This window comes from Pseudorca crassidens, chromosome 10, assembly GCF_039906515.1.
Source record: "Pseudorca crassidens isolate mPseCra1 chromosome 10, mPseCra1.hap1, whole genome shotgun sequence".
Taxonomy (NCBI): Eukaryota; Metazoa; Chordata; class Mammalia; order Artiodactyla; family Delphinidae; genus Pseudorca; species Pseudorca crassidens.
The window spans coordinates 75,521,172-75,548,418 of record NC_090305.1 but is presented as its reverse complement, the minus strand read 5'-3'; the positions used below and the strand labels follow the sequence as shown (position 1 = coordinate 75,548,418).

Genomic DNA, 27,247 nt, shown 5'->3' with positions numbered 1-27,247 from the left:
TCATTGAATCTATGACGGCATCCACTGTGAGCTGTGCCAGTTTAATATACTACTGTCACAAACAAAACAATGCTGGCAATTAAGCTATGAATTCAGGTTTTCTAATGTCTTGAAGTTTTTACTTTATATTTATGGAAACAGATCTTTGACAGAATTTTTTATATAACTCTCATATAAACACAAAAAAGAAAACACAAGTTGCACAAGTTTAATATAACCCTAAAATTTCAACTCTTGTGGGTAATTTTTTGACATAAGAGACACCGCTAGCCATGTTTTCACATCCAGTATTATTCTGTGCCACGAGCAGGTGACAAATATTTCTCAGAAGTGCTCCACTTTTATCTCCAATATTTTCTTCCAAATTATTGATACCCAGTCAGCAAGTTTTGATGGCAGCACTTGCTTCATGTTACTAGCTGTCAAAGAAATATTTTCAGACAAAAACAAGACTGATAATCCTTCAAGTGGCTGTGAATTGATTTGTTGGCTGAACATTAAAAGGCTGCACTTAGCCACTCATGTCACTAGGAGAAATAACCAAGTGTGTACATTTGCAGGCAATTACAAGTAAAACAACATCAACTGTAAGGGGCATCTCAATATAAGAGATGTCAAAATGTGAATTTAAAAAAAGTACATCTCATAATCTTTGAGTATTTCATATTATGCCAAAGAGAAAAGCCTCCATTTGGGATTGGAGTTTGCCTTCACAGTTCTAGCTTAGATGGATCATTGATAAGATTGTTATCTACATATAAAATCAGTTATGTTTTTAAAGATCATATCTTTTCTTACTAAATAGAAAGTTTAATTTTGTTTCTGATTTTCAAAACAATATATAAGCATTGATAAGGCATCTAGTATAGTCTTAAGATTTCCTACTTCAACATGGTATCTTTTGCAGAATGGTATGGTTTGTGCAAGATAATTCTAAAGATGTTTATGTGCAATCAGCTGGATTTGGACTTGCAAATATACTCCTATTTTAATACTTCGCTACTTTAAATTAAAACTAAAAAAGGATAATTGTAATTCAGCGTAGTCCTTCAAGACTCCCAGGCTCTAACTTTTTTACACAGCAACTGGCAGGCCATTTTTGACTAGGATCAAATAATCTAATAAAAACATCTCTATCAGGAGCTTTAGAAGTTTTCCTCCTCTTTGTTACTCAACTTCTTGGACTCTATCCTAGATAAATAGTCCAGATGAGAACAAAAATTGATGCCCAAAAGCATTAATCTTAGCACTATATATAACAGCAAAACTTGGGAAAAACTCTAAAAGTCCAACAACAGGACAACTATATTAAGTGAGTCAAGGAAATGTGCAACCTTTGAATTTTTTATTCAGTATGTAATAACGTGTGAAGGTACGTAAGCTACAATGTGTAGTTAAAGCCAAATAAAAATCGTTATGCACAATATAATCTCAATCACATTAGAATGTGTAAGAGAAAAAAACTAGAAAAAAGAAAGCAAACTGTTAACAGAGTTTGCTGCTGGGCGCACGACAGGTAACTGTGTGCTTTCTGTATCTTCCAATTTTTCTGAAGCAAACAACTATTACTTTTATAATCAAGTACAAAGATTAAAACATTCACTATCTATAACAGCTGAAGTTCAGAGAAGTTAAGTGACTTGCCCTAAAGTAGAAGGTACTAAGCGGCAGTAATGACTAAAACCCTTATATCCTGAATCCCCAATCCAGGGCTTTCCATCTTGCCACAGGTTTTCCCCAAGAATTGCTTCTCAGTGTCTTACCCTTCTAAATCCCAGTTGTCCCAATTAATCTTCCCAAGTAAACATTAACTAGTTCAAATTTACTACTTCTAGAAATTGAAAGACTATCAACGTGGCTATTTCATTAAAAATTACCATAAAACTAATACTAATACAGCACATTCTTGTAAAAAAAGAAGCTCAAGTTGTAAACTAATTGTGTGAAAAGTCCAAGAAATTAGATGAGTCAAGAGATTATACCCTCCTAAGTCATGGCTAGGGCACTGTGTAACCCATTCTGAGCAGTGTGTAGTCTTTATGAGCTATAAAAGCGAGCCCAGGTATGAGAAGAAAGGTAAGGCACCTGTTGAGTCTTATAAAATAAAAAAGTAAAATGACAAAAGTACACCTGAGCAATACATCCCACAAAATTTTTGCTAAACATCTGAAACAAATGTAGCTTATGACTTTATACTACAGAAATCGTTAAGCATTTGAACTGGCTATTTTGGCAGTCAAAATAAGCCAAGAAGTCAGTTTCTCTTTGTGTCAATACAGGCTGATAAGAGTACATTACCAGCAGGAACTGGCCTGTGAAGATAACTTTCAGCGTGAAAAAAAACAAATCAATCCCACAATCAGAGCCCAACTTCAACTTGGCAATCAAAATTGGCACCACATCCATGGCAGACATATCATACAGTAAAGGGGGATCCAGCCCCTCCCTTCTGTTCATTTGGAGTCATATTAAACCGTCAAGACACATGAAATATGTGCAGTTGTAGTTCTAAATGAACATTTCAGAAAATTTTCTTCATTCTAAGTGGTAGCCAACCAGCAACACCGTCTGAAATCCCTTATTGTGTAAGAGACAGACCTAGGGATGAAGTTTCTCAACGCAAGTTACAGCGCCTACCAACATGGTTTTTAACATCGCTGATTTCATTCTTCAGTACTGAAAACATCAGTAATGGTTACGTGTTCCTGGACTATCTTAAGCTAGAGCAACCACACTAGCATCATCCCCAACGCACAAAACACAGGGCTTTTATTTTGATGAGTTCACTAAAGCCAAGTCTGCAACGAGGGCGCAGCAGTCGTGGAGCCGCGAAGGCGCCGTCCTCCACTCGGCGTGCATGGTCCGAGTGACAGCGGCTACACTCACGGCCACGACACTCGGCCGAGAGGCTCCGGGACCCTTGACGGGCTTCGCCGAGGACTCTACGCACGGGCATATCAACAGCCTTTCAGCATCCCCCCCCCCCAAAATTATCCATTTCCTTCCCTAGCTTGGTCAGAAATCATTAAGTCTACGGGGTCTTTTCTCCTTCTGCATTCTCTCCGAAGAGGTTTTCGAAGAGAAAATTCCAGGTTCGGGATTTACCACCTCACATCACGGCGATTATAAAGCATCTTTTGTCAAATACAAGGGAGCCCCGCGCGCGTATGTGACCGCCGGGCCCACGAGCCAAGGCGGCCGCGGCTCTGTCGCAGCCTGCCGACGTCCCAGACCCCGCGCGCGGCTCTCGGCCCAGCGGAGCAGGCCCACGCGGGCCTCGGTAGGGCGGCCCGGCCTCCGCGATCGGGGCGCCGCCCGCTACCGGCGGGGGCACTTGGGGGCGGCGCCCACCTAGGCCAGGGCTGGCACCTGCGGCCGCGGCGGCGCCAGGCCTGGGGTCGGCCAGCCCCGCTCCTTCCCTCGCAGCCCGCCGCCGCCCGCACCTTACCTGCGGGCTGTCCTCCAGCGTCTCCTCGATGGGCAGCTTGTCGATCCCCGGCATCGTGGCGGAGGGAGGGCCGCAGCAAAAGACGAGGCGGCGGCCGCCCACAGCTCCCGCGCCCGCCCGCCTGCAGCAGCTGACCCCGACCCGCCCTCTCTCGATGGGTCTGCCACCCTCGCCGGGCGCCAAGGGGCTGCGCTGCCGCGCGGGAAATCCCGCCCCCTTGGCCTGACTGCTCCGCCTCCCGGCGCGCTCATTGGCTCGCGGTGACGCCCGTCACCGCGACGGGGCTGGCCCGGAGGTTCCTTCACTGCTCGGGGCTTGATTGCGAGCTTGGGCCTCCGAGGCGGCGGAGGTGGGTTTTACTGCGCCCCTCGGGCGCCAGCCGTGCTTCCGCGCGTTTGGTTGTAAATCGTAGGGGACAGTCTTCCCCCAGCAAGGCGTACGTCTCCTGGAACCAGAGCCTCGAGTGAGGACAGCACTGGGGAATTTGGGGCGGTTTGACTACTCCCGCAACGTTTTTCGTCAGAGACCATGAAGGAGACCTCCCTGCTGGCGCCTTCTTTAGTTTCCTCAGATTATAACCTTCCCAAACCTGCCTGAAGCGTCCAGTTTCCCCTCTCCAGCAAAATGGTGCTGGCTAACTCAGATCTGAGCGATCAGTTGTGTCGTTAACTTGGCTTTCTGGTAAATTCGTGGACAGTAGTCTCCGTAAGATTTTTTTCTGAGCACTTACATATCAGTATATTCAGTTAAAAACATGACTTTGCTGCCAATTCGTCAGTTCTTACCTGGCCTTGAGAGACTGACATGCCACAATTCAGACTTCCATATTTCCTATAAATCACAAAACATCTTTTTAAAGTCAGGGTGCACTGATTTATTATGCTGGTAACTGATTAGCATTTCTGTTAAAGTTTTGGAAGAATCTTTAAATAGCTTCTTCAGCCTCTAACTTTTTTTACAGGAAAGAAAAGTGAAGCTCTACTTCTAGAACTCGGTCTGGATTAGAACTTCTGCCTCTTTTGTCCATCTCTATATGTCCACATTCCTTAGAGAAGAATCATTATACAGAGAAAATGACAGAATCACTAGTGTCTTCTAAATAGCCATTAATCCCACCAATCCATCCCATTTTCATTCAAGAAGTATAAGAAATGCTGAATAAAAATTATTAGTTGCCCGATTCCACAGATAAATTGGAATAAATCCAGGTACAGTGGAACAAATCCAAATACAGTAACGGGAATGGAAGTTACTTATTTTAAACTCAAATACTAGATTTTACCATGATCTCTTGAAGGACAAATAGAATCAAGTTTTTAAAGTTTTACCAGGTAGACTTGCAGTATAGTTTCACAGAATAATCCTTAGATTTCAATAAGCTTTCAATAAGAGCTCTCCCCTTAGATTGTTTATCAACTAGTCACCCTGTAGAAGAGATCTTTAGTTTTTGAAAGGTGGTTTGGAGTCAGTTCTTAGAGTGTTACTGGTTCCCAGCTGCTTGGATGTACCCGGCATCATACAGATCTCAGCAATACAACTCTGGCCTTCGACATTTCTCGTCTATCAGCACAGTGGCATGCAACCTGGCTATAAAGAAGGAAGACTTTCAGGGTAAGTAACATTCTTGGTTGAACTGTAATTAGATTGTAAGTGAAGAAGAAGAAAGTTAGTGACAATTGATAAGAATCAGGAGTAAATGATACGTGAAAACAAAGTGAAGAAGAGTTATATGGTGCAGCTGAAGGGGTTCGGCCAGTTAACTTGGCCAAACTAAATAATTCTAATGAAAAATTATCTTAGGTATCTGAATTATCTGGGTGGGGTATTATCATCAAGTTAAATGGTTTCCTTTTTTGTATGTTACGTGCACCTAAACTGTGCAAGGATTCTCAAGAGGCTATTATATTATCAGAGAGAGGCAAGGAATTCTTGCCAGGCTCAGCTGATTAAAAAACAAAGCAAACAAAAACAACTTCACGGTTCAATTGGGTGGAGAGGCAGTTTAGTCAAATTATAAAGCTAGAAAGAATCTTAAAAGGCTTTCCATTTGGATCCTCTAGCTTTAGGCTACTGTTCACTCTGCTCAACCAGAAAAACGATTGTATTTCCTATTTTAAAACACCTCTAAAACTGCAGAATTGCAGTCTCCTTTGATAACCAGTTTAAGTTTAATCAGCCTAAGTTCTGTATAGTTGACCAAACTCGGTTCCTTTTATACAGGAAATGAGGCTTGTTCAGAGAATGCTTCAAGGTTTACTGGAGCCTTGTGTGGGTAGCATAGTAAAAACTGGCTAGCAGGTTAATTTTATGGAAGGCAAGGCAGCTTTAAACAACATCCACCAAAGAATTCATTGAGACGTTTCACAATATAATTTACAACAAAAAGACATACAGTCTTGTAAGTAGATTTGTTAATTATTAGTCTCCTAAAATTATATTTGATCTTCTTATAATTAAGTTTTTACATGATACCTCTTGAAGTTCTGGTCTGCGGTATATAATAGGAAAGAATCCAACAACCCAAATGACACTGGTGCTTTACCTTTTAAAATTATCCCCTTAGGTTAGTGGTTACCAGACTTATGCACACATAAAAGTCATCTGGGGGAGGTTGTTAGAATGCGGATTACTGAGCCCAGCTGAAGATTCTGATGCAGTAGGTCAGAGGTAGGACTGGGACTCTCCCAGGTGAATCCAAAGCAGGTCATCCTCAAACCACATGTTGAAAAACTCTATCCAAAATGGAAAATAACCATTTCCCTTTACCAAATAACCTTGTATTTTAGAAAATTTAAAGGGTCAAGTAAATATTTAGGAAAGAGTCTTTGGTTCCAGCTGAGGATGGTGAGAGGGGCACCATTTCCAGAATGGTTGGAAGATGAGGACATTGTAAACTAATTTCTTTGACCAAGCCAAGAACTGTGAAACCAAGCAGCATCATTCCTGTTTCTGTTGGGAGGTGAATAAATACATGGGCGTGAGCTCATGGACATGGACTGTGGAGCAAGCCTAGCTGGCTTTGAATCCTGGCCTCACTCTTTACTAGTTCTGTGACTTGAGTCAAGTTACTTAACTTCTCTGTGTCTCCATTTCGTCATCTAAAAAATGGGGCTTAATATAGAGAACCTACATGATAGAGTCGGGAAGATGATTAATGAGCTTTCAGAATAGTGCTGGGCCCAATAAGCATCCAGTAAAAATCAGCTAAGTGTTCCCTTCATGATTTACCAATATTAAATGTTTCAGTGCTTTTAAGGCAGCTTTCATTTTCTTCATTTCTCCCTCTTTATCATAACTAAAGAAGCCAATATTTTCTAAATCAGAAGATTGTCCTCATTGTCTTAGAGAATCCTGATACTATTTTAAATAATATTACCGTTACCCTTGCTAGTGTTTTATCACTTTGATCTAGGGGCTTTTGTGGTCAAATCAAAAAATTTTTAATCAATATATATATATATTGTGATATTCTGGAGAAATGGTGTAGGTACCAAACCAGCAAAGGCTATTACCCTGTTTCTGGTTTTTGGTTTTTGGCAGTGTGGGGAGGGGAGATGCCCTCAGATTAAAAGATATAAGATCTTCACGACATTCCTACTTCCCAGAAGTTCTGGGGAGCAATAGGCAAGTCAGTGGAGAAGAGATTGCTCTTAGAGAAACCAATAAGTCCCATGACAGGTTAATCACTGAAATCATTTTACTTTCTATGGAACCACAGAGGGCAGTGAAAAAACAGTTACAGAGAATTGATTAAACCAGTACTGTTTATATCATGGCTGATGCAGAGAAGTCTCAGAGTTAATCAGGACATCCTTCTAAGAACACTAGGTGGTGCTCTGAATTTAGTTTTAGGATTCAAACTACCTCAGGAAATGGCTGTCGTCATTCAACAAATATTTATTAGGTAATGAACAAAATATTCGAAATCTCTGCCTTTGCGGAGCTACCGTTTAGTGGAGATGGTAGGAAGAGAGACAATGAAAAATAAACATAATATGTAGTATTAGAAATATATCAGTAGTATATTAGAAAGTGGGGAGCGCTATGGAAAGCAGCAGGGAAAATGGGATGAGGGGCAGTTGCAATTTTAAATAAGCTTGTCAGAGTAGACTTCATTGAGAAGGTGACATCTGAACAAAAACTTGAGTCACTGGAGTGAGCAATGGGGACATCTGAGGAGAAGGTGTTCCGGGAGAGGAACAACCTGGCAGACGCCCTAATCCCTAAGGCAGGAGTGGCTGGCTATTTTGAGAATTGCATAGAGATCAGGGTGGCAGGAAAGGTGTGAGGATTTTGGATAAAAACACCTTTATTTATTTTTTTAATATTATTTGGTTTTGGCTGTGCCGGGTCTTAGTTGTGGCACGTGGGATCTTTCTTCAGTTGTGGCATGTGGGCTTCTTAGTTGCAACATGCGGGCTTCTTAGATGCGATATGCGGACTCTTAGTTGTGGCATGCGGACTCTTAGTTGCAGTGTGCATGTGGGATCTAGTTCCCCTACCAGGGATCGAACCCGGGGCCCCTGCATTGGGAGCACAGAGTCTTACCCATGGGACCACCAGGGAAGTCCCAAAAACATCTTTAACTGAGGTTGTGATTTGAAACAAATGTTGGAGAAACTGTATACATTAGTGATATGAGATATCATAAATCGTGGGCAAATTAACATTGTCTTAAGTAAACTCAATACTTTATGAGATGTATTGGTTTAAAGGAAAAATTACATGAGTGATTTAGCTAAGTCATGTTCTATATACAGAGTCAAAAGTAAAGTCTTAATAACAGAAGACAATGATTTCTTGTAAAAACAGCTGTATGTTTTTTTCTCTTCCCTTTCTGAATAATTCAGCCCTAAAGCCATTAGGTGTGGCTAAATAAAGTAGGAGTCTATGCAGGGTGGGTAGGCATGGGGGGCTCAGAACGGGGTGTTGGAGCCAGCAGGGGCGAGGAGGGCGTCCTCACAAAGGGGCACCCTGGTGTGGGGTGCCAGAGCCCATGCAAGGTGAGCCCCCTCATCTACATAGGGGGGCGTCAGAGCACAAGGTGGGTAAAAACAGCATTTTGGTTGGAGGGGCAGCCCCCAAGCAGCAGGATGTTGGAGCAAATGTGGGGTGAGGGTGCCTGAGAGGGCTGTTTCGGAGTCCAAGCATGATGAGGAGGGCTTTTGTTCAGGTTGGAAGCCTGCTGCAGGACTTCAGAACACAAGGGGTGTGGAGAATATCCATGAAGAAGGGCAGCCTAGTGCAGGGTCTCAGAGTCCCAGTGGGGTGAAGAAGGTATCCACACAGAGTGCTTGGGTGTGCGGTGTCAGAACCCAAGCAGGGAAAGAAGGTCTTTTGTGCACCTAGGTTAGGTTATTGGTACTCTAGTGCAGTAAGGAAGGCTTCCATGAAGTAGGGCAGCCTGGGACGAGGCATCAGAGCTCAAGTGAGGAATTAGGGCATCTTTGCGGGGAAGGAGTGGTAGCAATGGCAGTTTGGTTACACAGGGGGATAGATGCAATAGGTAAATATATTGAGGATAAGGGAAGCCAGATTTCTCACTGTCAGAGAAGGGAATTACAAATATGGAAAGGGGGAAATTTTAGAATGAATCCTCTGGTATGAGACTGGAATTAGAGGTGTGTATGTGAACTCACAGATTTCAATAAATGTATAGGAGTAAACTGGATGTAAAGTGCGTATATGTCACATACCTGCATGTGTTTCTTAGCTTTTTCATCGAGAAGGCTTGTGAGCAGAGATGCCCCAATAACAATGAATGCACATCTGAGTCCATATCTTGGCTTCCAAACCCCATTCTCCGTTAAAAAGAACTAGGGCTCCTTGGAGAAATGGCTGACACAAGGGCTAGAGCAAGAAAAGAACAAGATGTGCCTGAGACATCTTGTTGTGGTAGAAAGTAGAAAGTGCTCAAAACTGATGTGTCAAAAGAACACAGAAGTCAGCTTGAAGGGGGATCCCATTAGCCAAATCAGGGGACATTTCAACGTCACAATAAATAATGAGATTCTAACTCATTAAATAAAATAGGAGAGACTTCTCCAGTGGCGCATTGGTTAAGAATCCGCCGGTCGGGCTTCCTTGGTGGCGCAGTGGTTGAGAGTCCATCCGCCTGCCGATGCAGGGGACACGGGTTCGTGCCCCGGTCCGGGAAGATCCCACATGCCGCGGAGCGGCTGGGCCCGTGAGCCATGGCCGCTGAGCCTGCGCGTCCGGAGCGTGTTCTCGGCAACGGGAGAGGCCACAACAGTGAGAGGCCCGCATACCGCAAAAAAAAAAAAAAAAAAAGACTCCGCCTGCCAAGGCAGGGGACACGGGTTGGAGCCCTGGTCCAGGAAGATCCCACATGCCGCAGAGCAACTAAGCCCATGCGCCACAACTACCGAGCCTGCGCTCTAGACCCTGCGAGCCACAACTACTGAAACCCGCATGCCTAGAGCCCGTGCTCCGAGACAAGAGAAGCCACCACAATGAGCAGCCCACGCAATGCAATGAAGAGTAGCCCCTGCTCACCGCAACTAGAGAAAGCCCGCGCGCAGCAACGAAGACCCAACACAACCAAAGATAAATAAATAAATAAATAAATAAATAAAATAGGAAACCATGAGTCCCTGCTGATATAAAGAAGTGAATAAATAGAAAGTTTGTTGAGGAACAAAATATTTACATAGGCTTAAAATACCTCGCTAAATATTTACATAGGCTTAAAATACCTCGCCAAAAAAATACTACATTATAAAGGTGAAAAGAGTAACTTTATAGTGGGAAAACCTGGCAGATGCCATCTTAATCAAATGCTCAAAGTTAAAATCACCAGTAATGAGACAAATCAAAATTATGTGCTACCTGCTAGGAAATGAGAACACAACATCACTTTTGTGTCATCCTGCCAAAGATGCTTAACCTGAATCTAATCATGAGGAAACCTCAGACAAACCCTAAATGAAGGACTTTCTACAAAGTAACTGACTGTAATGTTCAAAAGTGTCCAGGTCATGAAAGTCAAAGAAATACTAGAGGATCTGTTGCTGAGTGGATGAGACTAAAGTAACACAATTGATGGCAGTTTGTAATTCTGAACTGGATCCTTTCACTGTAAAGGATGTTATTTGGGACAATCGTGAAATTTGAATTGGGTTTGGTGATTAGGTGGTAGTGATGTATCAGTGTTAACTTCCTGACTTTGATGATTTTGTTGTGATTATTTAGGTGAATGTCCTTGTTTGCAGGAAAACACACTAAAGTATTTAGGGGTGATGGAGCATGATGTCAGCATGTCAGCAACTACTCTCAAATTGTTGGAGAGAAAAGTTTTTTGTACTATACTTGCAACTTTTCTGAAAGTTTAAGATTCTTTCAAAATTAAATAGAAAACATTAAATATTAAAATGAAAATTGGTGCATTATATTCATGAATAGACCAATGACATGATATGTTGCTAAATTGTTTATTTTTCCCTTAAAGTTTTTTCAGATTTTAAAGAGAAATTATTAAGTAAATAGATGTCATGGCTGTTGGCAGGAAGAAAGCGTAGTTCCTGGAGAGGGGTATGACCTCAGGGTACTCAAAGTAAAATATTCCAGAGATGATTTTTGCTCTTTTCTGCCCTGCCCCCCATACATATATCTGCTTTAATGGGGACCCAAACACTGCCGAGAATTCTCAGGTAGTACTTATGTGAAAGGATCCAGTGGTAACCACGACACCTGCCTTATTTGATTATAACCTTTTAGAAATATGTATTTATTTTAAGGCAATTCCACTAATATCTGAGTTGCTAGATTTCTGAAATGTTATTTCCAGTTTTCTTCTAGTACTAAAATGAACTCATTTATTTAGGTTATATATGTGAGCTGTATAACAATAATGTTTACTATTCCAGATAAAATCCCCTAAAGTATTTTTAGAATCTTTATCATTTAACTTGCATGCTGCCAATTTTTCATCAGTTTTTTACTTTCTCAATCTGGGAACTATATTTTAATTCTGAGGTAATTCAGTTTGCTAAATACTTTGTCATTTGTTTATATGATTAGAAATACAGTTTTCAAGTGGTAAACTCTCCTTCATCTCTGTTCCCTCTGTTAATGATGTCATTATCCATTTGGTCACGTAAGCTAGAAATATGGGAATCAGGTTCACTTTCTCCCTCTTACTCCCCTCAACAGACACACACACACACACACACACACACACACACACACACACACACACACACACACACACACACCTATACCTGACTGGCCTTCATTACGTTGCTTTTCTCTGACCTTTTCTTGAAACATCTCTACCTGAAGACATCTCTGAAAAGCCTTCATAGTAACATTGATAATGGTAATAAATGATAGCAAGCAGTTTACATAATGTTTACTATGTGTCAGGTGTTACTTCAAGGGCTTTGCAAGTATTATCTCATTTCATCCTCAATTAGGTACTATAATTATCCCCATTTAATTATAGAGGAAACTGAAGCACAGAGAGGCTAAGTTACATGCCCAAGGTCACATAGTTAAAAAAAGGCACAGTGCTGGAATTTGGACCGAAGTAGTATGACACCAGAGTTGGGCTCTTACCACTCCTCAGCCCTTCTCAGTCTCACTCAAGTGATCTGGGCCCTTTTCTGCTCCCATAGCCTCTTGTGCACACATCTTTATTATATTCTTATATTGAAATTTTGTATTTATTGATTGGTGTTCCTAGAAGAATGAGAGAATTTTGTTATTTATACTTACAAAAGTAGAGAAAATAATGAACCCACATTACTATATTTCTATTCATTAGAGACAATGAATCCACATATACCCATCAGTCCAATGCAGCACTTATCAACATTTTGCAACACTTGCTTCAATTACCTTTGTTTTCTTTCTGGGTTTTCCTGAAGTATTTTCATTTCTTTTTTTTTTTATAATATAAAATTTTTTTTAAATTTATTTATTTAATTTATTTATTTTGGCTGCATTGGGTCTTTTTTGCTGTGTGCAGGCTTTCTCTAGTTGTGGCGAGCAGGGGCTACTCTTCGTTGCGGTGCGCGGGCTTCTCATTGCGGTGGCTTCTCTTGCTGCGGAGCACGGGCTCTAGGCACGCAGGCTTCAGTAGTTGTGTTGTGTGTGCTCAGTAGTTGTGGCTCACGGGCTCTAGAGCGCAGACTCAGTAGTTGTGGCGCACGGGCTTAGTTGCTCCGCGGCATGTGGGATCTTCCCGGACCAGGGCTCCAACCCGTGTCCCCTGCATTGGCAGGCGGATTTTTTTTTTAGATGTTGGGGGTAGGAGTTTATTTATTTATTTTTGCTGTGTTGGGTCTTTGTTTCTGTGCAAGGGCTTTCTCCAGTTGTGGCAAGCGGGGGCCGCTCTTCATTGCAGTGCACGAGCCTCTCACTATCGCGGCCTTTCGTTGCGGAGCGCAGGCTCCAGACGCGCAGGCTCAGTAGTTGTGGCTCACGGGCCCAGTTGCTCCACAGCATGTGGGATCCTCCCAGACCAGGGCTTGAACCCGTGTCCCCTGCATTGGCAGGCAAATTCTCAACCACTGTGCCACCAGGGAAGCCCGGCAGGCGGATTCTTAATCACTGTGCCACCAGGGAAGCAAGCCCTCCTGAAGTATTTTCAACCAAAACCCAGAAACCTAAAATTTCAAATTCTGAAATTTCACCTGTATATACTTAAGTAGAATATCTTTTAGAAGGGCATTTAAAAAAATATAACCATAATCTCATTATCACACTGAACAAAATTAATATTAATGACTACCTTCTTGATCATGAGTTTCTTGAGGGCAGAAATCATTTCATCCCCTGGTTACCTAGTACATCCCTGATATATGCTGGAGTTTAATAAATGTTCGTTGTGATTCAAAAGGTTGTTTTTAAGTTGATAAGAACCATGACATTTATCCTCCAGAAACAATGTTATAAATAACAATCAGGTTCTCAGGTTAACTGACAACTCTCATTTAATCTACAATGATTAGATTAAATGGCACTAACGTGTAGGCCTGAGCCCCTGGGAGCCTTAAATCCTAAACTATTTTATCTTTGATTATTGAGTCTGGGGAAATCCTGAGTCTAATTTAACCTAGCCCTGAGTTTTCTTGTTCCCACTGTCTATCTGGGGAGGACATAAAGACAAGGGCTAGATTGGGTGGGAGTGTTCATTGGTAAAGATTTCTTAGAAGGAAATATGGCAGAATCCAGCGAAAAAATAATATATTCTTTTTTTCATAATAAATTCTGGTTTATTTTTGGGTGATAAAGAAATAATATATTCTTCAAAGAAACTTTTTCATGGAAATACTCCTGCGTATGTGCTAACAAGGTAGTCATTGTTTGTTATAGTTTAAAAAATTGGAGACAAACGTAAGTGCCATTATCAGGGGTATAGTTCAATGAATTATGGTTCTTCCACTTGATGTAGCACCAAGCAGCTGTTGAAGAATGAGGTAGAGCTGTGTGTGCTGATGTCATGTCTTGTCAGTGTGGGGGAACCACATTGCAGAATAGTATGTGTGTCTGACTCCATGTGGATGAAAACGTGTGTGCATGCATCTACCTCTTTATGTCAAGGCATTCTAAAAAGACAGGAAGGAGCAGCACTAAACTGTTAATGGTGGCCAGTGGGTTGGAGAGTAAAAATAGGGTAGAATTGAAAGGGACTATCATATTTTACTCTATGTACCATAGTATTAAATGAATTTTTTTAAAAATAGAAATGTATCAGAGTTTTAGATGATTTTACATCAAATTTTTAAAATCAAGGGCTTGATGTATGCAAGGCACTACACTGAAAACAATTTTGACTGATTTGAAAGTGTAAAAATATGAAACTATACTCTTGAGGTTGAGAAGAGCAAAGCCTAAAATGTTTTCTAAATGTTATAAATAGAGTGAACTTATTCTACAAGTCTTTATTTAATATCTCCTGTTTGATGGGCACTGTGAGCCGTGCTGGGAGAGACAGAAGTGTGTGAAATAGTCCCAACTCTCCTGAACCTTGTAGCCACTGGGAAATATACCATGTGTCTCAAGTTACAATGATGGCTGAGGAGGGCCTGAGGAATGACAGAGTGTCACAGATATGAATTGTGCCTCAGGATTTTTAAATTTTAAGCTCAGATTTTAAAAATGAATCCCCCATCTCACTTTTTATTTAATTATAGTTTCAGAATGTCATAATGTCTAATTTGTGGATTACCCTGGAGTCATACATAAGTAGTTCATAGAAAACTGGGACTACTTTTACACATTAAAAAGCAATGACAACAGTAGTAAACACACAGAATTTACATTGCCTGTCCAGCTTACAAATGTCACCTCTTCCTAGTCCCATCCATCCATCCATCTATCCATCCATCCGTTTATTCACTCATTCAACAAATATTTATTGAATGTCTGCTTTAGCGTTGCTCTAGGAGATACTGTATGTGTAATAGTAAAAAATAAAGTATTTTATTTTAGAAAACACATTTTAATATTTAAAAATACTGAGGGTCTCAAATAGAACAGTGTAATTCCTGTGCAGAAGTAAGGGGCAAATGTCATTAAAGCTTTGCTTATTGCATTTCTTTCTTATTATGCTCACAGGCTGATTTTATTTCTTATTATGCTATGACTGGATTTTAAAAATCTCTGCCAAAACACCTAACACATTGGGCATTTTTCCTGATAGTTAATGATTTGGGACTTAATAGAAATACATAATTAGAAAATAAATGTTAGCAAAGCCTGAGTTGATTTACAAGTTACTAAAGCAAAATAAAACATAAACCTCTCAACTTTTACTTCACCTTGAACATGTAGATGTTTAAAATATAGGCTGTCCAATTTTACAATTCCTAAAGTCTCTTCAGTGTCAATGTGTCAGGCTTTTATTTCTCATCTCAAAATAATTGTTGAAAGATATTGAGGATTGATCATAAGCAAGATTTCACAACCTTTTTCTTTCTTTTTAACTTTTTATTTTATATTGGAGTATAGTTGATTAACAACGTTGTGTTAGCTTCAGTTGTACAACAAAGTGATTCAGTTATACATATACATGTATCTATTCTTTTTCAAGTTCTTTTCCCAATTAGGTTCACAACCTTTTTCTTAATGGATCAGTACACTTTGATGTTTATATCATGAGATCATTGGTGAAGATGTTACAGTGGCCATTAATTGATAAAATCAATAGAACAGGGAATTTGGAGATGGAAAAGTCAAGGCTCTGCCGCTGCTATTTGGTGACTTCTGCAAATTACAACTGAACTCTCAGTTTGTTTTCTCAGCTACCAAATAGTGGAGGATTTATTAAAGGATTAAGCACAAATACACTAAAAATGCTTTAAAAGCTATAAATCACTACAGATATTTTGTGTTTGTATTCATTATAACATTACTCTAGATAAACAGCACTTATTAGAAACCAACAGTAGACATTATATTAGTGGTGAAACAGTATTCTCATGTCAGGAACAAAACAAGTATGTCTGTTTTCATCATCACTATTTTCAACATTGTTCTGTACTTCTAGACCAGCGTTGTCCAACAGAACTTTCTGCGGTGATGGCAATATTCTCTGTCTGTGCTGTTCAATATAGTAGCCACTGGCCACAAGTGGCTACGTAAATGTAAATAAATTACAGGAGAATTAAATTTAAAATTTAATTGCACCAGCACTTGCACTAGCCACTTTTCAAGTGCTCATTAGCCACATGTGGCTAGTGGCTACCATATTGGATAGTGCAAACACAGAACATGTCTCTCATTTTAGAAAACTTTATGGGACTAGAAGTTCTATTTGTTTACAATTATAGAATAATGTTTAATTATTACCACATATCTATCCATCCACCAATCTATTTTATTTTTTATGCATTTTAAAGTTACAGACATCAATATACTTCTCCCCTAAACTCTTTAGCATGTGTATCATTAACTATAGTTCAGCACTCATTTATGCTTCAACAGATAAAATTTTACATACAGTGAAGTGCATAAATCTTAGAGTATTAATAATTATTGACAAGTGAATACATCTGTGTAATCCAAAACCTAGCAAGATATAGAACATTACCATCACCCCCCATGTTTCCTGATTCTTCTTCCCATTCATTCTCTGCCTCCAACTCCAAATTCTGATTTTTTCAATATAAACTAGTTTTGTCTGTTCTGGAACATCACATCAGTAAATCAAACTTCACGTATTCTTTTGCATAAGGCTTCTTTGACTTATAATGTTTTTGAAATGCTTTTGAAATTCATCAGTGTTTTTCCATATATTGATACTATATATCAATACCTTTATATTGTTGAGTTGTATTCTACTATTGTATTATACCATAGTTTATCTGCATTCCTGCTGATAGACACCTAGTTGCCAGTTTGGGCTATTATCAGTAGAGCTTCTGTGAATATTCTCATGCAAGTCTTTTTGTGGACCTGTTTTCATTTTTCTAGGAATGGAATTGCTAGATCATAGCATAAGTATATGTTTGTTTGCTGCTAATGTATGGGATTAAATTGATTTTTGTATATTTACCTTTATAGTATGACTTCGCTAAATTCACTTATTAGTTTTAGTAGCTTTTGTAGATTCTTAAAAGTTTTCTATTGTAAACAATCATGTCATCTGTGAAAAGAGACCCTTTACTTCTTCCTTTCTGATCTATATAATCTTTATTTCTTTTTCTTTCTTTATTGCACTGGTGTTCAATAGAAATGGTGAAAGTGACCATCCTTGCTTTGTTCCTTATCTTAGGGAGAAAACATTCAATTTTTCACCACTAAATAGTATGTTAACCGATTATTTCTATAGATGCCCTTTATCAGATTGAGAAAGTTACTTCTAATCCTAATTTGCTGGAAAAAAATTTTTTTTAATAAATTTATTTATTTATTTTTGGCTGTGTTGGGTCTTTGTTGCTGCGTGTGGGCTTTCTGTAGTGGTGGCAAGCGGGGACTGCTCTTTTTTGCGGTGCGCCGGCTTCTCATTGTGGTGGCTTCTCTTGTTGCGGAGCATAGGCTCCAGGCGCGCGGGCTTCAGTAGTTGTGGCACATGGGCTCAGCAGTTGTGGCTCGGGGGCTCTAGAGCACAGGCTCGGTAGCTGTGGCGCACGGGCTTAGTTTCTCCACAGCACGTGGGATCTTCTCAGACCAGGGATCGAACCCGTGTCCCCTGCGTTGGCAGGTGGATTCTCAACCACTGCGCCACCAGGGAAGTCCCAAGATTTTCTTTAAATGTTTGATAAACTTCACCAGTGAAGTTATCTGGGCCTGAAGTTTTCTTTGTGGGAAAGAATTTGATAACCAAGTCAGTTTCTTTAATAGATAAAGAACTAGGCATGTTTTCTATTTCATGTTGTCTCAGTTTTGGTAATCATATATTTTTCGAGATACTTGCCTATTTCATGTAAGTTGTTGAATTTACTGATATAAAGTTGTTCATTATATTCTTTTATCTTTTTAATGTCTGCAACTTCTGTAGTGATATCACCTCTTTATTCCCAATATTGGTAATTTGTGTTCTATCTTTTTTTCTTGACCAGTCTACCTACAGGTTCTCCCTTCCCAGTTTTTTTTTTTTTTTTTTTTTTTTTTTGGAGTATAGTTGATTTACAATGTTGTGTTAGTTTGTGCGGTACAGCAAAGTGAATCAGTTATACATATACCTATATCCACTTTTTTTTTTTTTTAGATTCTTTTCCCTTATATGCCATTTACAGAGTATTGAGTAGAGTTTCCTGTGCCCAGTTTTTTTTATGAGGAGCTTTTTAGATAAATTATCTAGTGCTGTATAAATCACCCAAAGCTTAGTGGTTTAAAAAAGTAGTATTCATTTAATACCTCTCACAGTTTCTCTATGTCAGGAATTCAGGAGTGACTTGGATACCCAGTCCTGTCTTGGAGTCTCTGTTAATATTGTGATCAGGTGTCATTTGGGACTTCAGTCATGTGAAGACTTGAGTAGGGCCAGAGGATTCACTTCCCAAGTGACTCATTCACATAGCTGGCAAGTTGGTGTTGACTATTGACAGGAAACCTCAGTTCCTCTCCATGTTGGCCTCTACACATGTCATGGTAGCTGGCCTCATGTGCTTGCCAATCTTTGATTGTGAGGTTATATTTGCTTACTTTTAATCTGTGGGAATCCTGTGGACCTAAATTAGGGAGGCTTTCTTCCAGAGAGAATTTGGTCTGCTTTTGCCAGAAACCATTACTGAAGTGGCCTGAAGTAAGAGAGTTCAGTTCGGTGCCCCCCCGCCCCCGTCTACCGCTAGCCTGAGGATTAGAATCCTGGTTTCAGTGATGCTAAGGATTTTTCCCTTGTGGGTTACCTCGTATTTATCATTTGTTTACTGATCACTGCTCCCAGTTCTGATTTCATTTCTTGGTTGTTGGGTTTTTATTGTTTTGTTTGGTGAACAAACAAAATTTCCCTTACTTATGGGGATCTCAGCAATGTATTTGAAGGTATTTTTTACCCAGGATCTAATTGTTTTGTAGTTGAAGGGTCTTTCAAGGAATATGGTCCAGCATATTGCTAGAACAGAAATATCCCATTCACTCTCCAGTTTACTTCAAGTCTGGCTTTTTTCTTTACCCTCCAGTTTGCCAAGGTTGACAGTAACCCCCTTGTTAACAAACCTAGTATATTTTCACTCAGCCTCTCAGCAGTATTGACACAGCTGACCATTCATTTATTCTTTCATCTAGTATGAGCCGAGTACTGTTTTAGATACTAGAATGAACAGAACAGACAAAAATTCTAGAGATAGGAAACAGGCAGTAAACAATAAACATAATAAACAGATATATAAGGGACTTCCCTGGCAGTCCAGTGGTTAAGCCTCCATGCTTCCACTGCAGGGGACATGGGTTCGACTCCTGATCAGGGAATTTAGATCCCGCACGCTACGCTGTGCTGGCACAAAAAAAAAAACAACAAAATCAAAACAACAACAAAAAAGGATATATAAAAAGTCAAAAGGTAGTAAATGCTTTTAACAAAAATTGGAGCAGGGCAGAGGGCCTCAGGAATCCTGAAAGAGAGGTTGAAATTTTTAAAGGGGCAGGAAGAGTAAGCCTTATTGAGAAAATGATATTTGAGGAAATACTTGAAGGAGGTAACAGAGTAGTCCATGAGGATATGTGAAGGAAGAACATTCTAGGTAGTGAGAACAACCAGTGTAAACTCCTTAAGCAGGATTGTGCCTGTGTTTTCAGGAAGAGGTCCAGTGTAGCTGGAACAAAGTGAGCATGGGAGATGTAATAAGAGGTAAGATCAGATAGGGAAGGGGGGCTGGCAAATCATGTCAGAGCCTGTAGGACACTATAAAGACTGACTTTTACTGAGATGGGAAGCCATTTTTTGAGCAGAGTTATGATATGAACTGACTTTTTTTTTTCTGCCACACTGCACGGCTTGCAGGATCTTATTCCCAACCAGGCAACCAGGGATTGAACCCGTGCCCCCTGCAGTGGAAGCACAGAGTCCTAACCACTGGACAGACAGAGAATTCCCTGAACTGACTTGTTTTTAAATGATCCCTCTGGCTGTTTACTGTGTTGATAGAAAGCCATAGGAGATCAAGGATGGGAAGGAGATCAAGGAGATCAGGAAGACCACTTGAGATGCTATTGTAGCCATCTTTCTCCTTGATCCTTTTTCCTCTCTTGGGTCCATTACTGTATCTCCAGATTTTTCTCTTGCCTTGCTAGCTGTTTCCTTCTCTAGTTCCTTCTCCAGCACATCTTCTCCAATTTCCAAATGTTGGAATACCTCAGACTTGGTCCTAAGATCCTTCTTGTATCTAGGTCCATTCACTGGTGATCTCATGCAAACCTCTAGATTTTAATGGCTTTAATACCTATGATTTATGCTTGTAATGCACAAACTTGAGAGATTCAGCCCGGAGCTCATACTCATAAACCCAGTAGCCTACTTGCTATCCAAACTTGAACTCTTCACTTCTTGCCAAACCTTTCCTCTCCTAATCCAGGCTTTCACACCCCAGTAAATGACACTATATTTGCTCAAGCCAAAAAACAGTCATCCTTAATGCCTCTCTTTCCTTCATTTCCACCAGTCCATCAGCAGGATGTGTTTTTCTATCCCTGAATGGATGAGCTATTTCCTCCACAATGCTATGTGTCAAATAACTTCAAAAATCTCAATGGCTTAAACAACGAATATTTATTTTTCTCACTCACAGTACTGTAGGTCAGTTGGTGTTTGGCTGAGTTTGCCTGGGCTTGGCCTACTTGACTGCAGGCCGCAGGATGGGTTGGGATCTGTGTGTTCATTCTGGGACTCAGGCTGAGGGGCAGCAGCTACCCCAGGGATGACCACATGGTGATATCAGAAGCTCGGGAGGGAAAACCAGTCAGCTGGCACATTTCAAGCTTCTGCTCACATCACTTCCCATTGGCTGAAGCAAGTCACATAGACAAGCCTAAAGCTAAGGAGTGGGAAGTACACTATATCCACTATGAGGCCACAGCAAGGGGGTGGCTGTATAGTATATTATGGGGATTGAAGAATTGGTACTAATTATTCAATTACTCAGTCTCCCACAACCTCCTGAAGAATTGTATCCCTCCCCAAATCCGCTATTAGCCTTCATCTCTTGCCCCAGACAGCTATCTCTGTTTTCATCATACCTAGAACAATGCCTGGCATTAGTATATGCTCAGTAAAAAGGTATTGAATAGGGCTTCCCTGGTGGCGCAGTGGTTGAGAGTCCGCCTGCCAATGCAGGGGACACGGGTTCGTGCCCCGGTCTGGGAAGATCCCACATGCAGCGGAGCGGCTGGGCCCGTGATCCATGGCCGCTGAGCCTGTGCGTCCGGAGCCTGTGCTCCGCAACGGGAGAGGCCACAACAGTGAGAGGCCCGTGTACCACAAAAAAAAAAAAAAAAAAAAAAAAAAGGTATTGAATAAACAACTCCCAACTGATCTTCCTGGTTACATTCATCACTCTTCAGTCTCTTTCTACGTAGCAGCCAGGGTGGGGTTTTAAAACCATAAGTCCTATCTATGATATAATAAAAAGAAATATATTTGGCCTTTGTCCCAAGTTCCAGGCACACAGCTACTAAATTTCTTGGAATTTCTTGAGTAATAAGAGTGATAGGAGCATCTTTTATTCTAATGACATGACTCTTGGTGGGTTCTAGATAGCTTCAAGGTGGGGGCTGGTTGCCAGAAAGACCAAACCTAGATTAGAGTCTTGTAATTTTCAGCCCCACCTCCTAACCTCAGGGGAGGGGAGAGGGGCTGGAGATTGAGATCAATCACCAATAGCCAATGATTTATTCAGTCTTGCCTATGCAATGAAACTTCCATAAAAACCCCTAAAGGATAGGGTTCAGAGAGCTTCCAGGGTGGCGAACACATTGAAATGGTGTTCACTGGGAGGGTGGTGTGCCCAGAGAGGGCATGGAAGCTCTCTGACCTTTCCCCCGTACCTTGCCCTATACATCTCTTCCGTTTGACTGTTTCCGAGTTGTATTCTTTATAATAAACTAGTAAACATAAGCAACATGCCTTCCTGAGTTCTGTGAGCCATTCTAGCAAATAATTGAACCTGAGAAGTGGGTCGTGGGAACCCCAGATGTACAGTCGGTTGGTCAGAAGTACACGTGGCAACTTGGGACTTGCAAACTAGTTTCTAGAGTGGGGGCAGTCTCGTGGAACTGAGCCCTTAACCTGTGGGGTCTGCACTAGCTCCAGGTAGTTAGTGTCAGAATTGAATTGTAGGACACCCTATTGATGTCTGCAGAGAACTGGAGAATTGCTCGGTGTGGAAAAACCCATACACATTTGGTGTCAGAAGTGTTGTGAGTAAAAACAGCTCAGACTATCATATTAGTCCCAACTTAAAACCCTGCCGTGGGTTCCCTTTGCTCTTGAACTCCTTACAATGGTCTTTATAAAGGCATCTCTTATCCAGCCAGGCCTGGCTCGCCAAACAATAGCATCTGGTACCACTCACTTCTCTCTGGCTAACTGCCCTTTTCTTCCTCAAATATTCCAATGCTTTTCAGCTGCAAGACCTTTGTACTTGCTGTTCCTTCTGACTGGAATGCTTTTTCTCAAGATCCTGGCATGCTAGCTTTCTCTCATCCTCAGCTTCAGCTAAAATGTCACCTCCTTAGAGAGGCCTCCCTGACCATCAATACTTAAAGACTCTCTTCCCATTCCACCTCTACCCCTGTTATGTTTTATCACCATCACCTTGTTTATTCCTTTCATTGAGTTTATCACTCTCTGAAATTACCTTGTTTTGTTTATCACTAATCTCTAGCACCTAGAATGGTATCTGGCACAGGTTAAGTGCTATATAAAAATTCATTATATGAGTATATGAGAAAACATTTCCTCCACATTTTAAAAGAAATTCTTTGCTATCTTTTATTTCCATCTACTCATCCATATATAAAATGTTATAAGTAAGTCCAGATAAAATCAACTCAGGAGAAATAAAAATATTGCAATGTTTGTGTTCGTAAAGAAGAAATTAGGGACTGGAGTTGCTTCAGCCTGTGTTGTGGCATCCTTGAAACTTGTGCCTCTAGGACACTAATCTGTGGGGTTGAAGGTCTCAGTGAGGCCTCCTTCCACCTCCCTTACCTGACTTACCTTTTCTCTTTTTCCATTCTCATCCCTAGTTAATGTACGAGATTATTTACTTATTTACAATTATTGTTTGTTGCCTGTCTCCCCACTCCCACGCCCACTGTGAGCTTCATGGGCACATGAAGGCAAGGATCCTATTCTGTTTTTTCTGGTACTCAGTAGATGTTCACCCAACTGCGGGATGAATGGATGAATGCATGAATGTTTCAAAGGAGAGAAAGGAATCTGGGAGGTTCTGAATCAATCTCTTCCTCCAAGTCTTCCCAGAGTAAGGTCACCCTTACCATTGCACAGTCTACCTCCCAAGACACTACAGGCAAAACCTCCACAAGGTATAAATGTTTTACTAGTTTATTCATTGTCAGGATGGCTTTACTTGTATATTTATAAATCTATCTTGTGTGCCTGTTGATGCTTTGTGTGTGGATCCTTTATTCACTCTAGAGCTAGTGTAAGGAGGAATTTAGCTTGGTATTTATGACATTGTGATAGGAAGTGACATCATGATAGGGCAAAATCTGATGAAGTTGAGCTCAGTCCTGTAGAGGCTGTTTCCTCTATGACACAGACTACTTTTCCTCTTCCCACAAGAAAAGCCTAATAGTTGTTTAAATGCTGGATAAAGCTGAGCAGTTAAATTTATCATCAAGAAGGTATTGGAAGAAGAGGAGCAGGAGAGTACACGAACTAAAAGTGTCACAACTTTGGTAGGAAGTGGCCACTTCAGAATCTTCCCAATTAGCAGGTGTGTTTCTCTTTTAATTTCATGTTTTCTTAGGATGATGACATTAAAATATTCTGTTCTTGGTTATTTTTCACAAACCTTATTGTCCTCATGAAAACCCTCCAGTCCCTCAAAATATCAACAGAGAGAAATTTTTCTTTAAAAGATAAACTGTTTTTTTTTCTTTGAAACAACTATGTTGGGAGAGAAATTCTTCCTTTAGTTTCAATAGTCATACTTTTTAGTTGCTTGGAGGCAATTACATATGAATCTTCATATAAACTTGTATCTCTCTCATTTAAAAGAAAAGATGAAAGAAGAGAATAAGCTCATTAATTATTTAAAATACTTGGTGCAACTGTTCCTTATGAATTAATCGAGGCACTTGGAAGACAATTAAACTCAGTGTTAATAACATTGCCAACCTTTTCCAGTATGCTGCACTCCAAATACTATTGTGTTTTCATTGACAACATTCACTATTACATATGCATGTGAAAAGCAGGCCTTTTCATCAGAATTACTATAATAGCATTAAGGGATTATTATTTTTTCCAATTTCTTTGGAAGAAAATTCACTTAAATTAGATTATTTATTACTTGACTGCTCTCCTTTCTTGCCTGTATTAGGTAACTGGAGTTCATGAAAGTATAAACTTCAGAATAAAAAGCATGATTTTATACATTAATGATTTCAAATAAAAGAGGAGTGTTAGTCTGTGCATCACTTCTTTTCGAGAAAGTTAAGTCTGTGTTCTGCTTAGGAGAGATAACACTTTTTGTCCCTGTACGTGGCCCCCCTGGTGTAACCATTAGTTGCTAATTACTTGCAAACAAATAAACAATTAACTCCTGGAGCTGCTGGCTGGACCAGTGTTCATTGACATGCTAAAACTTTCTAAGACGGGATTTTAATTAGTGACGTTCTAAATCCAGCCCCCATCGTCAGCGGAGCCATAAGGTGAACTGCAGGAAGGTTCAGCCCGGTACACGTGGGGCAGAGCCAGCCAGGGAGGAGTGGAGAGGCCAGAGCTATAGCTCTGTGCAGCCCACACGAGGATGTCTCCCAGCCTTCAAGAAGGTGCTCGGCTTGGGAAAAGCAAACCCCTGCCCTGCTCCTTTTCAATTGAGAGCATCTTAGGACTGGACCAGAAGAAAGACTGTGTTCCATCAATGAAACCCCACAGGCCCTGGACAGAGACCTGCGGCTCTTCAGGTACGCCACAACTTAATTTTTAAAATTCTTTGTTAATTAGTTTGCAATGTTTAATTTGACCTTTTTTTCGTACTACATAGACTTAGAGAAAAACTGCAATTTCATCCAATTACATAATTGAAGAATCTAGCACTTTTAATGCCTCCAGCTGAGTCCTATGGGAAATAAAAAGAACATCGGCCTTAGATCCAAGTGGATATGAAGTTCACCCACAGGAAATGCCAAGAACCTTCATTTTCTTCAGAAGATCTCTGGGTGTATTTGCCATATCAGATATTCTAAATCTCTTTTCACTGAAAACTAAATGACATTCAGAGGCCAAAATATGTCCTCTATCAGCAAGGCAGGGTTTTCATTTTTGTTTGCTTTTTGGATTTTGGTCGATGAAAGGTCAGTTCTGTGAAACCCAGAAGAATTCTACTAGGAAAATTAAAGACAAGTTCCTGAAATTACTTCTTATAGAACTTTGTGGAATATAGAATTGGACATCTAAGGTGGGATTTATTTTTCTGTTTTTAGGGAAAGAGGTTAACCTATGTCTACATGTCCCGAGTCTTCCTAATGGGATCTCATTACCTTGTACTGTGGATCACTCAGTGCCGGAAGAAAGTGTTTTGAAATATGAAGATTACTTTTCACCCTCAGAAAGACTTTCTTTGAAAAGAGAGTTGAGTTGGTATAGAGGCCGAAGACCCAGAACCGCTTTTACTCAAAACCAGGTAGGAAGTTTTTTCAACCAACGATCGTAATACAAAGGCTTTAACTGACACCCTGTTGGGCAAAAGCCTATCCACCTTGGGATCTCAGTTTAGAATCCTTATTAATGAAACAATAGACTGTCTCTATCTCTCTCTCTTTAACAGTTTCTGGATAGTAATTTTTTTAAAAAAGGCATACAGATTAATTGCCCAAGATTTAAATGCAATTATGTTGCTATACAAATTAAAGTCTATTTTATGATAACATACCAAAGATCAACACTTTAAATAACTGTTTCCTTATTCTTAGATTGAAGTGTTGGAAAATGTCTTTAGAGTAAACTGCTATCCTGGCATTGATATCAGAGAAGACTTAGCTCGAAAATTGAACCTAGAGGAAGACAGAATCCAGGTAATTTTTTAATTTAGTTATTACTCGTGGTAATTAAAATGTTAAGAATAATAAAATAACATTTCTCAGATCTGTTTTCTTTTTCCTTAATTTTAGATCTGGTTCCAAAATCGGCGTGCAAAGCTGAAAAGATCCCATAGAGAATCACAGTTTCTCATGGCCAAAAAAAATTTCAACACAGATCTCCTGGAATAGATAGAAAACTAAACATGGGGAATTATCTTCCAATTGTGGAATATAAAGAATCAATGGGGATATCAAGTGTTAAAAATGTGATGTTTTCTTTTCTGTGTTTAATCTGAGTATTGTCTTTTTTTTCTGAAAATATATTGTAAATAATTACTATTATAACATGGTACCTATTATACTTGGGCACTTTTAGTTACAATAAAGACCTTTCCTATATATTTTAATAAACATTTTCAGAAAAAGCCAGCTATTTTTTGTGAGCAAATTTAATCTAATAAATTAGTTTGCTAAAATCAGTAAACTCATGACTAATTGACTCCACAAATGGATTCCATTTACAAAATAATTCAAGTCAAATAATCTGAAGAATGGCACAAAGGTGTGATTTGTTTCAATAAGTTTCCTTCAACTGCATTTTGAAACATTATACTTAAATATATTAGTGTGATTTATTCGTGAATCTTTTGTTCCTTTTGATTTCTGGCAGAAAGCAGTGAGAATTTCTCACCATATATCAATACAAATCCGTATAGCATTCCAGTTTCAAGTTGTTTTTTTTTAAAGCAAAGTTATTATTGCCAAAGTAGAGATGTAAAATCATGAGTTGTCTTATTCATGCCATTAGTATTGCATTGCACAAAAGAACTGAGCTACAAATAAATGCAAATTTTAAAATGTTTTTCTAGTCCACTTAATGTTGTACTTTACTTGCATTCATCAAAGTAAGAATGATCATCTGGCTTGTATCTATTTCCAGTTTAGTGATTTCCAATCACCTGTATATTTTGTTACAAGTAATATATATGTTGACTGAGGAGGTAAGATAACTCTCCTGCCTTTTGTATATGTTCTGACATTGTCACTGGAAATAATCAGGGCACTTTCTGGGCCAAAACTGTATTTTCTTTGCATTTGCCACTGTACCTGCCAGTTAAAGAC

General features: G+C 39.9%; 2 protein-coding genes across 8 annotated transcripts in view; one reads left to right on the top strand and one right to left on the bottom strand.

Annotated features, from left to right (window-relative positions):
* APPL1 (adaptor protein, phosphotyrosine interacting with PH domain and leucine zipper 1) overlaps positions 1 to 3,625 on the bottom strand; it is a 35,069-nt gene extending 31,444 nt beyond the window's left edge. For 2 of the 4 annotated variants that reach the window (XR_010947077.1, XM_067754891.1), the window contains exon 1: positions 3,449 to 3,624. Coding sequence is in view for 3 of the 4 variants with exons in the window: in XM_067754891.1 (XP_067610992.1) it covers positions 3,449 to 3,502 (54 nt within the window). In the remaining variant the exon portion in view is untranslated. Of the gene's footprint in view, positions 1 to 3,448 lie in introns of all 4 variants that reach the window. The other 2 variants (XM_067754892.1, XM_067754893.1) reach the window with 1 other exon arrangement.
* An 85-nt stretch (positions 3,626 to 3,710) lies between these two features.
* HESX1 (HESX homeobox 1) lies at positions 3,711 to 26,973 on the top strand. 4 transcript variants are annotated; one of them, XM_067754841.1, is made up of 6 exons: positions 3,711 to 3,797; positions 4,943 to 5,059; positions 23,232 to 25,009; positions 25,529 to 25,728; positions 26,018 to 26,119; positions 26,216 to 26,973. In XM_067754841.1, the coding sequence occupies exons 3-6, from the start codon at positions 24,853 to 24,855 to the stop codon at positions 26,312 to 26,314; spliced, it is 558 nt and encodes a 185-aa protein (XP_067610942.1). In that variant the 5' UTR covers positions 3,711 to 3,797; positions 4,943 to 5,059; positions 23,232 to 24,852; the 3' UTR covers positions 26,315 to 26,973. The 4 variants fall into 4 exon arrangements, with proteins under 4 accessions (XP_067610942.1, XP_067610941.1, XP_067610940.1 ...); XM_067754840.1 differs by having other exon boundaries at positions 3,713 to 3,797; positions 4,410 to 5,059; XM_067754839.1 differs by having other exon boundaries at positions 3,742 to 5,059; positions 24,730 to 25,009.
* Positions 26,974 to 27,247: the final 274 nt, after the last annotated feature.

Bases quoted from the DNA above. Each gene is read 5' to 3' on its own strand.
- HESX1 (XM_067754841.1), top strand. From the start codon at position 24,853: ATGTCTCCCAGCCTTCAAGAAGGTGCTCGGCTTGGGAAAAGCAAACCC. The intron at 25,729-26,017 runs GTAGGAAGTTTT...CCTTATTCTTAG, and splicing joins CCGCTTTTACTCAAAACCAG to ATTGAAGTGTTGGAAAATGT. The intron at 26,120-26,215 runs GTAATTTTTTAA...CCTTAATTTTAG, and splicing joins TAGAGGAAGACAGAATCCAG to ATCTGGTTCCAAAATCGGCG.